Raw genomic sequence first — 14,059 nt, 5'->3', positions numbered from 1 at the left:
CTCTCTCTCTAACCGGACGCCCGGACTCTGTCCTCTCTCTCTCTAACCGGACGCCCGGACCCTGTCCTCTTTCTCTAACCGGACGCCCGGACTCTGTCCTCTCTCTCTCTCTAACCGGACGCCCGGACTCTGTCCTCTCTCTCTAACCGGACGCCCGGACTCTGTCCTCTCTCTCTAACCGGACGCCCGGACTCTGTTCTCTCTCTCTAACCGGACGCCCGGACTCTGTCCTCTCTCTCTAACCGGACGCCCGGACTCTATTCAATTCAATTCATTTTTATTTATATAGCGCCAAATACAACAAATGTCATCTCAAGGCACTTAGATAGTAAGTCCAATTCAAGCCAATTGGAATTCAATTAATTAATAATAATCATAATTCATAAAATAATCCAATTAGAGAGAGAGGACAGAGTCCGGGCGACTCTGTCCTCTCTCTCTAACCGGACGCCCGGACTCTGTCCTCTCTCTCTAACCGGACGCCCGGACTCTGTCCTCTCTCTCTCTAACCGGACACCCGGACTCTGTCCTCTCTCTCTAACCGGACGCCCGGACTCTGTCCTCTCTCTCTCTAACCGGACGCCCGGACTCTGTCCTCTCTCTCTCTAACCGGACGCCCGGACTCTGTCCTCTCTCTCTAACCGGACGCCCGGACTCTGTCCTCTCTCTCTAACCGGACGCCCGGACTCTGTCCTCTCTCTCTAACCGGACGCCCGGACTCTGTCCTCTCTCTCTCTAACCGGACGCCCGGACTCTGTCCTCTCTCTCTCTAACCGGATGCCCGGACTCTGTCCTCTCTCTCTCTCTAACCGGACGCCCGGACTATGTTCTGTCTCTAACTGGAAATCTGGACTCTCTTCTCTCTCTCTAACTGGTCAGGATTCTGCGTGATGTCCTACCTCTGCGCAGCGGCAGCAACTTGTTCTCCAGGATGTCTCTGGCATCGGTTCCTTCATCCATCAGATCCAGTTTGGTTATCACGCCGATGGTCCTCAGCCCTGCAACACATTCACAACCTTTTACTTCCTGACTCTGACGTCAGGCGGAAGGTGTAGAGGATGTGGGCGGAGCTACACTCTGACCTTGTGGGTCAACCTCCTTGGCGATCTTCAAAGCATCGGAGTTGGCGAGGTCAGAGTTGGCCGGAGAAACAGCCAATAGGAGGCAGTTGTCTTTGGTGACGAACTGCATGAGCATTTCTCTGATCTGGTTCTCGATGTCAGGTGGCTGATCGCCCACAGGGACCTTCGTCATTCCCGGGAGATCCACCAGAGTCAGGTTCAGCACTGAGAAAACACAGACCAGATGCAGGGTCAGTTAAGGTAGGGTCGGGTAAGGCCGGGTCGGGTAAGGCAGGGTCGGGTAAGGTAGGGTCGGGTAAGGCAGGGTCGGGTAAGGTAGGGTCGGGTAAGGTAGGGTCGGGTAAGGCAGGGTCGGGTAAGGCAGGGTCGGGTAAGGCAGGGTCGGGTAAGGCAGGGTCGGGTAAGGTAGGGTCGGGTAAGGCAGGGTCGGGTAAGGCAGGGTCGGGTAAGGCGGGGTCGGGTAAGGCAGGGTCGGGTAAGGCAGGGTCGGGTAAGGTAGGGTCGGGTAAGGCAGGGTCGGGTAAGGCAGGGTCGGGTAAGGTAGGGTCGGGTAAGGCAGGGTCAGGTAAGGTAGGGTCGGGTAAGGCAGGGTCGGGTAAGGTAGGGTCGGGTAAGGCAGGGTCGGGTAAGGCAGGGTCGGGTAAGGTAGGGTCGGGTAAGGTAGGGTCAGGTAAGGCAGGGTCAGGTAAGGTAGGGTCGGGTAAGGTAGGGTCGGGTAAGGTAGGGTCAGGTAAAGTAAGGAAGGTCAGGTAAGGTAGGGTCAGGTAAGGTAGGGTCAGGTAAAGTAAGGAAGGTCAGGTAAGGCAGGGTCGGGTAAGGAACGGGTCAGGTAAAGTAAGGAAGGTCAGGTAAGGCAGGGTCGGGTAAGGCCGGGTCAGGTAAGGTAGGGTCAGGTAAAGTAAGGAAGGTCAGGTAAGGTAGGGTCGGGTAAGGTAGGGTCGGGTAAGGTAGGGTCAGGTAAAGTAAGGAAGGTCAGGTAAGGTAGGGTCGGGTAAGGTAGGGTCGGGTAAGGTAGGGTCAGGTAAAGTAAGGAAGGTCAGGTAAGGTAGGGTCGGGTAAGGTAGGGTCGGGTAAAGTAAGGAAGGTCAGGTAAGGTAGGGTCGGGTAAGGTAGGGTCGGGTAAGGTAGGGTCGGGTAAAGTAAGGAAGGTCAGGTAAGGTAGGGTCAGGTAAAGTAAGGAAGGTCAGGTAAGGCAGGGTCGGGTAAGGCCGGGTCAGGTAAGGTAGGGTCAGGTAAAGTAAGGAAGGTCAGGTAAGGTAGGGTCGGGTAAAGTAAGGAAGGTCAGGTAAGGTAGGGTCAGGTAAAGTAAGGAAGGTCAGGTAAGGCAGGGTCGGGTAAGGCCGGGTCAGGTAAGGTAGGGTCAGGTAAAGTAAGGAAGGTCAGGTAAGGTAGGGTCGGGTAAGGTAGGGTCGGGTAAGGTAGGGTCAGGTAAAGTAAGGAAGGTCAGGTAAGGTAGGGTCGGGTAAGGTAGGGTCGGGTAAAGTAAGGAAGGTCAGGTAAGGTAGGGTTGGGTAAAGTAAGGAAGGTCAGGTAAGGTAGGGTCAGGTAAAGTAAGGAAGGTCAGGTAAGGCAGGGTCGGGTAAGGCCGGGTCAGGTAAGGTAGGGTCAGGTAAAGTAAGGAAGGTCAGGTAAGGTAGGGTCGGGTAAGGTAGGGTCGGGTAAGGTAGGGTCAGGTAAAGTAAGGAAGGTCAGGTAAGGTAGGGTCGGGTAAGGTAGGGTCGGGTAAAGTAAGGAAGGTCAGGTAAGGTAGGGTCGGGTAAAGTAAGGAAGGTCAGGTAAGGTAGGGTCAGGTAAAGTAAGGAAGGTCAGGTAAGGTAGGGTCGGGTAAGGTAGGGTCGGGTAAGGTAGGGTCGGGTAAAGTAAGGAAGGTCAGGTAAGGTAGGGTCAGGTAAAGTAAGGAAGGTCAGGTAAGGCAGGGTCGGGTAAGGCCGGGTCAGGTAAGGTAGGGTCAGGTAAAGTAAGGAAGGTCAGGTAAGGTAGGGTCGGGTAAGGTAGGGTCGGGTAAGGTAGGGTCGGGTAAAGTAAGGAAGGTCAGGTAAGGTAGGGTCGGGTAAAGTAAGGAAGGTCAGGTAAGGTAGGGTCAGGTAAAGTAAGGAAGGTCAGGTAAGGTAGGGTCGGGTAAGGTAGGGTCGGGTAAGGTAGGGTCGGGTAAAGTAAGGAAGGTCAGGTAAGGTAGGGTCAGGTAAAGTAAGGAAGGTCAGGTAAGGCAGGGTCGGGTAAGGTAGGGTCGGGTAAAGTAAGGAAGGTCGGGTAAGGTAGGGTCGGGTAAGGTAGGGTCGGGTAAAGTAAGGAAGGTCGGGTAAGGTAGGGTCGGGTAAGGTAGGGTCGGGTAAGGTAGGGTCAGGTAAAGTAAGGAAGGTCAGGTAAGGCAGGGTCGGGTAAGGTAGGGTCGGGTAAAGTAAGGAAGGTCGGGTAAGGTAGGGTCGGGTAAGGTAGGGTCGGGTAAAGTAAGGAAGGTCGGGTAAGGTAGGGTCGGGTAAGGTAGGGTCGGGTAAGGTAGGGTCAGGTAAAGTAAGGAAGGTCAGGTAAGGCAGGGTCGGGTAAGGTAGGGTCGGGTAAGGTAGGGTCGGGTAAAGTAAGGAAGGTCGGGTAAGGTAGGGTCGGGTAAGGTAGGGTCGGGTAAGGTAGGGTCAGGTAAAGTAAGGAAGGTCAGGTAAGGCAGGGTCGGGTAAGGTAGGGTCGGGTAAAGTAAGGAAGGTCGGGTAAGGTAGGGTCGGGTAAGGTAGGGTCGGGTAAGGTAGGGTCAGGTAAAGTAAGGAAGGTCGGGTAAGGTAGGGTCGGGTAAGGTAGGGTCGGGTAAAGTAAGGAAGGTCAGGTAAAGTAAGGAAGGTCAGGTAAGGCAGGGTCGGGTAAGGTAGGGTCGGGTAAGGTAGGGTCGGGTAAAGTAAGGAAGGTCGGGTAAGGTAGGGTCGGGTAAGGTAGGGTCGGGTAAAGTAAGGAAGGTCGGGTAAGGTAGGGTCGGGTAAGGTAGGGTCGGGTAAGGTAGGGTCAGGTAAAGTAAGGAAGGTCGGGTAAGGTAGGGTCGGGTAAGGTAGGGTCGGGTAAAGTAAGGAAGGTCAGGTAAAGTAAGGAAGGTCAGGTAAGGCAGGGTCGGGTAAGGTAGGGTCGGGTAAAGTAAGGAAGGTCGGGTAAGGTAGGGTCGGGTAAGGTAGGGTCAGGTAAGGCAGGGTTGGGTAAAGTAAGGAAGGTCGGGTAAGGTAGGGTCGGGTAAGGTAGGGTCAGGTAAGGCAGGGTTGGGTAAAGTAAGGAAGGTCAGGTAAGGTAGGGTCGGGTAAAGTAAGGAAGGTCAGGTAAGGCAGGGTCGGGTAAGGTAGGGTCAGGTAAAGTAAGGAAGGTCAGGAAAGGCAGGGTCGGGTAAAGTAAGGAAGGTCAGGTAAGGTAGGGTCAGGTAAGGTAGGGTCAGGTAAAGTAAGGAAGGTCAGGTAAGGCAGGGTCGGGTAAGGTAGGGTCGGGTAAGGTAGGGTCAGGTAAAGTAAGGAAGGTCAGGTAAGGCAGGGTCGGGTAAGGTAAGGAAAGTCGGGTAAGGTAGGGTCGGGTAAGGTAGGGTCGGGTAAAGTAAGGAAGGTCGGGTAAGGTAGGGTCGGGTAAGGTAGGGTCGGGTAAAGTAAGGAAAGTCGGGTAAGGTAGGGTCGGGTAAGGTAGGGTCGGGTAAGGTAGGGTCGGGTAAGGTAGGGTCAGGTAAAGTAAGGAAGGTCGGGTAAGGTAGGGTCGGGTAAGGTAGGGTCGGGTAAAGTAAGGAAGGTCAGGTAAAGTAAGGAAGGTCAGGTAAGGCAGGGTCGGGTAAGGTAGGGTCGGGTAAAGTAAGGAAGGTCGGGTAAGGTAGGGTCGGGTAAGGTAGGGTCAGGTAAGGCAGGGTCGGGTAAGGTAGGGTTGGGTAAGGCAGGGTTGGGTAAAGTAAGGAAGGTCAGGTAAGGTAGGGTCGGGTAAAGTAAGGAAGGTCAGGTAAGGCAGGGTCGGGTAAGGTAGGGTCAGGTAAAGTAAGGAAGGTCAGGAAAGGCAGGGTCGGGTAAAGTAAGGAAGGTCAGGTAAGGTAGGGTCAGGTAAGGTAGGGTCAGGTAAAGTAAGGAAGGTCAGGTAAGGCAGGGTCGGGTGAGGTAGGGTCAGGTAAAGTAAGGAAGGTCAGGAAAGGCAGGGTCGGGTAAGGTAGGGTCAGGTAAGGTAGGGTCAGGTAAGGTAGGGTCAGGTAAAGTAAGGAAGGTCAGGAAAGGCAGGGTCGGGTAAAGTAAGGAAGGTCAGGTAAGGTAGGGTCAGGTAAGGTAGGGTCAGGTAAAGTAAGGAAGGTCAGGTAAGGCAGGGTCGGGTAAAGTAGGGTCAGGTAAAGTAAGGAAGGTCAGGAAAGGCAGGGTCGGGTAAAGTAAGGAAGTTCAGGTAAGGTAAGGTAGGGTCAGGTAAGGTAGGGTCAGGTAAAGTAAGGTAGGGTCAGGTAAGGTAGGGTCAGGTAAAGTAAGGTAGGGTCAGGTAAGGTAGGGTCAGGTAAAGTAAGGAAGGTCAGGTAAGGCCGGGTCGGGTAAGGCAGGGTCGGGTAAGGCAGGGTCGGGTAAGGCAGGGTCGGGTAAGGCAGGGTCGGGTAAGGTAGGGTCAGGTAAGGCCGGGTCGGGTAAGGCAGGGTCGGGTAAGGTAGGGTCAGGTAAGGCAGGGTCGGGTAAGGCAGGGTCGGGTAAGGCAGGGTCGGGTAAGGCAGGGTCGGGTAAGGCCGGGTCGGGTAAGGCCGGGTCGGGTAAGGCAGGGTCGGGTAAGGCAGGGTCGGGTAAGGCAGGGTCAGGGAAGGCAGGGTCGGGTAAGGCAGGGTCGGGTAAGGTAGGGTCGGGTAAGGCAGGGTCGGGTAAGGCAGGGTCGGGTAAGGCCGGGTCGGGTAAGGCAGGGTCGGGTAAGGCCGGGTCGGGTAAGGCCGGGTCGGGTAAGGCCGGGTCGGGTAAGGCAGGGTCAGGGAAGGCAGGGTCGGGTAAGGCAGGGTCGGGTAAGGTAGGGTCGGGTAAGGCAGGGTCGGGTAAGGCAGGGTCGGGTAAGGCAGGGTCGGGTAAGGCAGGGTCAGGTAAGGCAGGGTCAGGTAAGGTAGGGTCAGGTAAGGTAAGGTCGGGTAAGGCAGGGTCGGGTAAGGTAGGGTCAGGTAAGGCAGGGTCAGGTAAGGTAGGGTCAGGTAAGGTAAGGTCGGGTAAGGTAAGGTCGGGTAAGGCAAGGTCGGGTAAGGTAGGGTCGGGTAAGGCAGGGTCGGGTAAGGCAGGGTTGAGTAAGGTAGGGTCAGGTAAGGCAGGGTCAGGTAAGGCCGGGTCGGGTAAGGTAAGGTCGGGTAAGGCAGGGTCGGGTAAGGTAAGGTCGGGTAAGGCAGGGTCGGGTAAGGCAGGGTCGGGTAAGGTAGGGTCAGGTAAAGTAAGGTAAGGTAAGGTCGGGTAAGGCAGGGTCGGGTAAGGTAGGGTCAGGTAAGGTAAGGTCGGGTAAGGCAGGGTCAGGGAAGGCAGGGTCGGGTCAGTGTGTCATGTGAGTGTCAGGTGTGTTACCGTTGGGGGAATACACCCTCAGGTTGATGGGGACTGGACTGATTCCTTTGTTTTGTCCAGTCGCTCGATCGGTTTCAGCTTCGATCTCCTGACGAACTTCATCAAAGTCGATGAACTTCTTCCCTTTACAGTGCAGGAACTCTGCAAACTCTGATCAATAAACATCACACCGGATCAATAAACATCACACCGGATCAATAAACAATAACACCGGATCAATTAACATCACACCGGATCAATAAACATCAACACCGGATCAATTAACAATAACACCGGATCAATTAGCATCACACCGGATCAATAAACATCACACCGGATCAATTAACAATAACACCGGATCAATTAGCATCACACCGGATCAATAAACATCACACCGGATCATTAACATCACACCGGATCAATAAACATCACACCGGATCAATTAACATCACACCGGATCAATAAACATCACACCGGATCAATTAACATCACACCGGATCAATAAACAATAACACCGGATCTATTAACATCACACTGGATCAATAAACATCACACCGGATCAATAAACATCACACCGGATCAATTAACATCACACCGGATCAATAAACAATAACACCGGATCTATTAACATCACACTGGATCAATAAACAATCACACCGGATCAATTAACATCTCACAGGATCAATAAACATAACACCGGATCAATTAACATCACACCGGATCAATAAACAATAACACCGGATCTATTAACATCACACTGGATCAATAAACAATCACACCGGATCAATTAACATCACACCGGATCAATAAACATAACACCGGATCTATTAACATCACACTGGATCAATAAACAATAACACCGGATCAATTAACATCTCACAGGATCAATAAACATCACACCGGATCTATTAACATCACACTGGATCAATAAACATCACACCGGATCAATAAACAATCACACCGGATCAATTAACATCACACCGGATCAATAAACATCACACTGGATCTATTAACATCACACCGGATCTATTAACATCACACCGGATCAATTAACATCACACCGGATCTATTAACATCACACTGGATCAATAAACAATCACACCGGATCAATAAACAATCACACCGGATCAATTAACATCACACCGGATCAATAAACATCAACACCGGATCAATAAACATCAACACCGGATCAATTAACATCACACCGGATCAATAAACAATCACACCGGATCAATTAACATCAACACCGGATCAATTAACATCACACCGGATCAATTAACATCACACCGGATCAATAAACAATCACACCGGATCAATTAACAATAACACCGGATCAATAAACATCAACACCGGATCAATAAACATCACACCGGATCAATAAACAATCACACCGGATCAATAAACATCAACACCGGATCAATAAACATCACACCGGATCAATTAACAATCACACCGGATCAATTAACAATAACACCGGATCAATAAACATCAACACCGGATCAATAAACATCACACCGGATCAATAAACAATCACACCGGATCAATAAACATCAACACCGGATCAATAAACATCACACCGGATCAATTAACATCACACCGGATCAATTAACATCACACCGGATCAATAAACAATCACACCGGATCAATTAACAATAACACCGGATCAATAAACATCCCACCGGATCAATGCAGGTGATCAGATATGTGATAGTCTGAGTCTCACCTGTCGGAGAGGTGATGAGCTGAAGCACCAGGGGGCGCCGAGTGACAATCCCTGAACCCCGGGGCAGGAAGTCCCTGTCAGCAGGGGAAAGAGCTAATTAGGAGAAGCTAAAGCTAATTAGGAGAAGCTAAAGCTAATTAGAAGCTAAAGCTAATTACTGACACGTCTCAGTCTGTGGACTAACAGGCTGAGATATCCATCCAACCATTTTCTATTAACAGAACTATTACAGAACTATTTAACAGAATAAAACGATGTTTGTTAACAGAATAAAACGATGTTTGTAAACAGAATAAAACGATGTTTGTTATCAGAATAAAACGATGTTTGTTAACAGAATAAAATTATGTTTGTTATCAGAATAAAACGATGTTTGTAAACAGAATAAAACGATGTTTGTTATCAGAATAAAACGATGTTTGTTATCAGAGTAAAACGATGTTTGTTAACAGAATAAAACGATGTTTGTTATCAGAATAAAACGATGTTTGTTAACAGAATAAAACGATGTTTGTTATCAGAATAAAACGATGTTTGTTATCAGAATAAAACGATGTTTGTTATCAGAATAAAACGATGTTTGTTATCAGAATAAAACGATGTTTGTTAACAGAATAAAACGATGTTTGTTAACAGAATAAAACGATGTTTGTTATCAGAATAAAACGATGTTTGTTATCAGAGTAAAACGATGTTTGTTAACAGAATAAAACGATGTTTGTTATCAGAATAAAACGATGTTTGTTAACAGAATAAAACGATGTTTGTTATCAGAATAAAACGATGTTTGTTAACAGAATAAAACGATGTTTGTTATCAGAGTAAAACGATGTTTGTTATCAGAGTAAAACGATGTTTGTTAACAGAATAAAACGATGTTTGTAAACAGAATAAAACGATGTTTGTTAACAGAATAAAACGATGTTTGTTAACAGAATAAACCGATGTTTGTTAACAGAGTAAAACGATGTTTGTTATCAGAGTAAAACGATGTTTGTTAACAGAATAAAACGATGTTTGTTATCAGAGTAAAACGATGTTTGTTAACAGAATAAAACGATGTTTGTTATCAGAATAAAACGATGTTTGTTAACAGAATAAAATGAAGCTGATGAGCTAAAACATATGATGATGAGTTCAGTTCAGAGTTCAGACTCAAACCCTCAGAACAGGTCAGACCTGCAGAACCTCCTCAGGCCAGCTGATCGATCAGTTATTGATCAGCTGGCCTGATTCTGCTGGAAGGAATTCCACTGGACCATTTTAACACGTGACACCGCTGTGCGTTCAGGCTCTGTGGCTCGGCCCGGCTCGGCCCTGTTCGGCTCGGCCCGGTTCGGCTCCCACACACAGCATGACTCACTTGCCCACGAAGTTCTCCAGCACCGAGCTCTTGCCGGCGCTCTGCCCGCCCACCACAGCGATCTGCGGCAGGTCCAGCTCAGAGTTCTGTCCGATGGCGGAGAAGGCGTCCTGCAGCCGGTTCACCAGCGGGATCAGCTCCTCCATCCCCCGGTTCCCCATGGCGGCGGCGGCGGGTGCGCGGACTCACGGGGCTCACGGACACGGTGCGGCGGGGACGTGCGTGTGGCTCCTGTGTCACGCGCCGACCAGCGGAGCTTAAATCGATGAGATGCTGAGGATGCTGTGACCTTCAGCTCCTTCTGCTTCTGACGCTCCGCTGCAGGGAGGGGCCGCGCGCGCACACACGTGCGCATCCGGTACAGACGAGCCTTCACAATAAAAGCCTCTTTTTGATTTTTTGATTAAAAGTCAGGATGAGAAACGGCAGGTGGAGATGAAAGTAAAACAGACACACAGGTTCCAGATAAACCCCGCAGGGCAGGAGGTGTGTAACAATTACAGTTAATTAAATAAAGACAAAGAAAGGGAAAATAACCTATAAGAAACACCCAGTTAAAATATAGGCCCACTGCAACTGTTCAACAAAACAACCAAAAGTTAAACAGACATTCCAAACTGCCACAAAGGGGTAAAAAGCAAAGTGGCATTTACTGTTCAAAAACAAAGCCGGAGGATGAAACTTAAACATTAACGGGACTAATGTAACAAGGGTTCATTTGGCTTGTGAAATGTGAAATCACTTGGCTTCCGAAAAAATCAAAGCGATCAGTGACATGCCACCTCCGGAAGACAAAATGGCTCTTCAACGCTTCCTAGGAATGATTGACTACCTAGGAAAATTCATTCCAAATCTGAGCGAACTGACATCACCTCTGCGACAACTGCTACACAAGGACGTGCTGTGGAGCTGGCCAGAGCATCGGCAGAACGCATTCACCAAACTGAAGGCATGCATCACCAGCCCACCTGTGCTTCACTACTACAACGTGGAAAAGCCGGTAACGCTCACCTGTGATGCCTCCCAGCATGGCCTAGGAGCTGCATGCCTCCAGGACGGAAATCCGATAGCATCCGCATCACGCACATTGACACAGACGGAGACAAGATATGCGCAAATCGAAAAGGAACTACTCGCTGTAGTGTTCGCCTGTCACCGTTTCTATGACTACATCTATGGCAAGCCTGTCTTGATTGAGACTGACCATCAGCCTCTTGTCACCATCCACAACAAACCATTCCACACGGTCCCAGCACGTTTGCAGCGCATGATGTTGCAGTTACAAAAGTTCAGCCTGACATTCACCTACAAAAAAGGCAAACACCTGTACCTGGCTGACACCCTCTCTCGTGCACCACAGTGCAATGTCGGCCCGCAAGATACTGAAAATGCAGAGTTCGAGGTAATGGCCCTACAACTGATATCTACACGGCGCCTTGAAGAACTTCGGCAGCACACTGCGTCAGACAGTGTCCTTCAGAAAGTCACCAATTACATTTGTAATGGCTGGCCTTGACATGCAAGCAGTGTACCCATCAAGGTAAAACCATTCTTCAACTTCCGTGATGAGCTGCTGCTGGAGAATGAAATCGCCATGAAAGGAAACAGAGCAGTTGTGCCTGACTCTCTGCAGTCCGAATACCTCCGCGTGCTACACACAGGACACCCAGGGACAGAGTCAACAAAGAAAAGAGCAAGAGAGAGTGTCTTCTGGCCATCAGTGAACAGTGACATAGAAACTGTCATCTCATCATGCAGTGTGTGTAACAGCCTGAAACCACACCAACCAAAGGAACCATTAAAACTGCACACAGTCCCTGACCTACCATGGTCCATTGTTGCCACCGACATCTTTGAATGGAAAAGCCATCATTACCTGGTGCTCGTGGACTCATACTCTGGGTGGTTTGAAATTGACCAGCTCAGCAGCTTATCTTCCAAGACTATCATACAGAAGCTGAAGCGCCACTTTTCTGTACATGGCATACCACTGAAATTATACTCTGACAATGGCACCCAGTTCACTAGCCAAGCACTTCAGGAATTCGCAGAAGCATGGGACTTTCAGCTGGTGACAAGTAGCCCCGAGTACCCGCAGTCTAATGGGCTCAGTGAGAGAGCTGTGAGGAGTGCAAAGAAGCTGCTAGAGACCACAGAGCGTGATGGAACTGATTTCTATCTGAACTTGTTAGGGATGCGCAACACGCCCCGCGACACGGTCCTGGGATCACCAGCACAAAGATTACTGTCCCGACGCACCAGAACAACTTTACCCATCTGCAAAAAGCTACTGAGACCAACAGCAAAAGCCACCACCAAGGTCAGGCGGCAGCTAAAAAAGAGGCGCACAACACAGAAACACTACTACGACAGAACCAGCAAGCCACTGACACCCCTCGCACCGGACCAGGTGATTAGACTACAAACCACAAAGGGGTATAACAAACTGGGGATCGTAAGGAAAAAGTGCAATGAACCACGTTCATACATCGTTGAGTCTGAAGGAAAGGAGCACCGACGAAACAGACGCCACATCTTGCCTGTTAAAGAGCCACAACCTTCACACACAGAGGAACTGGATACATCACAGCACGCACCTGAGCCGCTTATCAACAAAACAACACTGTCTGAGAACTCTGTAACGACAGCACCAGAGTCATGCCACAATGAACTTAATCAAGAAAAGACTCCCAGCAAGGTGGTGGAGCACCACACGAAGGTGCATGCAGAAGGCCCAACTCAACCCACCCCTTCCGGGTATCTCACCAGGTTTGGCAGGGTATCTAGACCTAACAAAAAGTACATGAGTTAGATGAAATGTGAAAAGAAAAATGCCTGAAAGATATCTAAATGTTTTATATTAGTATGTTATTACAAGATATCTGAATACAAGCTTTTTATTTTGTATCTGTTGTGTTACTAATTTTGGAGCTGTCCAAGTTGTGGGTTCAGATGGACACACCATGCAATGTATCTTATTCACGTGGAAGCAGGTGAATTTCATTCAACATGGTATGTATGTTTTTATTTTATTTGTTGTAATGGATATTAATTCACTCCGGTTGGAGGCACAGCTAAAGAAGAAGGATGTAGACAGCAGTGCTGTTTCGTTATTGGACTGTTCAGATTAATGTATCGCGAGATTAGCTCGCGAGCTCTCGTTGTATTGTACCGGCTGTAGCTGAAGCAACGTGTTGGATGCGAGTCATCGGATTTATTCATAAACAACCACTTTGATTCAACTCTTCATCTATTCGTGACTCACAAGAATAGAGACAAACTACACTATGTAACATTTCTACCTTAAAATAACAGCTTGAAAAAACTTGTGCGGCCAGAATGAGTTTTAATATTACGATTGGCCTGTCTCCTATGTTGGAAAAACTGCGCTATGTAACTTTGCTGGAGCGGCCCGGGAGCTGAGCTTTCTGGCACACCTACCGCAAAAACAAATGGACCCCTCTCACGCTCCCAGGTACAAGGCTAAGCTAGCGCAACATTGTCAGCACGAGGCACCGAAGAAACAGAAGAAGACGTTGAGTGATGAAGAAGGAAGAGAAAGAGAGAGGCCGGCAAAGCAAGAGACCGTAACCGTACATTACCTCCAAGCCTGTAGGGGGAGCTCCATAATGTTACATTGTATTGTTTTAATTGTTTTTATGACATTTATAAGATTAGTCAGGTGGAACTTTTGTTTTCTGTACATTCTGTTATGGGGGAGCAACATTTGTGACAAAAGACACGGTCCCGCCTAAACTCTTCCTCTCTTTTGGGCTGTTCGGTGAGGAAAGGTTGGAAAATAAAAAGACCTTCGAAAGAGCAGCGGTGTGCTCTCCATTAACCTTAAACACAACGCAGAGGTTTCATAGCGGTTACACTAGGACCAAAGACTAAGCATGGAGGGGTCTCCTGCTGGCACTCTCGTCGGGGGGGGGGGGGCGGTGATGTAGGACACAGACTTATAAAAGAAAACTTGGTTTATTTCACAAAAATAAAAATAATAAAGTTGAAACAAAAAGCGCAGCTGAGCCGGATTCAAAAACGTGAGAAAAACAAACAAAAGGAATAAAGGATAAATAAATACTTCGCTTCAGGCTGGTTACGAAGAACATGGGTAGCACAGGGAACAAGGTAACGAAAAGATCCGACGAAAGGACGGGAGACTGGAAACTAAACAGGTGTCTGGGAGTGATTGGAGACAGCTTCAGCTGGTGACCATGACAGACAGGTGAGGGGAATGAACTAATTATTATATATATTATAATATATATATATTAAAATGTAATGTAATTACCTGAGTGAAGGGAAACTAAAACATGGCAAAACTAAAAACTAAACATGGACTGAAAACCAAAACGTAACCTAAAACTTAAAACATAAGTCCCGTGGGCGTGACAACTCTTTGCTTTTAATTGAA

The 14,059-nt window shown here is 48.8% G+C and overlaps 1 protein-coding gene across 3 annotated transcripts in view; it reads right to left on the bottom strand.

Moving 5' to 3' along the window:
* LOC142381760 (dynamin-1-like) overlaps positions 1–9,980 on the bottom strand; it is a 43,959-nt gene extending 33,979 nt beyond the window's left edge. For 2 of the 3 annotated variants that reach the window (XM_075466960.1, XM_075466958.1), the window contains exons 1-5: positions 9,643–9,978; positions 8,280–8,353; positions 6,578–6,727; positions 1,083–1,286; positions 900–998 (exon numbers count right to left, since the gene is read on the bottom strand). In XM_075466960.1, the coding sequence (XP_075323075.1) occupies positions 900–998; positions 1,083–1,286; positions 6,578–6,727; positions 8,280–8,353; positions 9,643–9,803 (688 nt within the window). In that variant the 5' untranslated portion in view covers positions 9,804–9,978. Of the gene's footprint in view, positions 1–899; positions 999–1,082; positions 1,287–6,577; positions 6,728–8,279; positions 8,354–9,642 lie in introns of all 3 variants that reach the window. The other variant, XM_075466961.1, reaches the window with a different exon arrangement.
* Positions 9,981–14,059: the final 4,079 nt, after the last annotated feature.

The sequence above is a fragment of the Odontesthes bonariensis genome, chromosome 6 (genome assembly GCF_027942865.1).
Source record: "Odontesthes bonariensis isolate fOdoBon6 chromosome 6, fOdoBon6.hap1, whole genome shotgun sequence".
NCBI classification, from domain to species: Eukaryota; Metazoa; Chordata; class Actinopteri; order Atheriniformes; family Atherinopsidae; genus Odontesthes; species Odontesthes bonariensis.
This window is presented reverse-complemented; position numbering and strand designations above follow the sequence as displayed.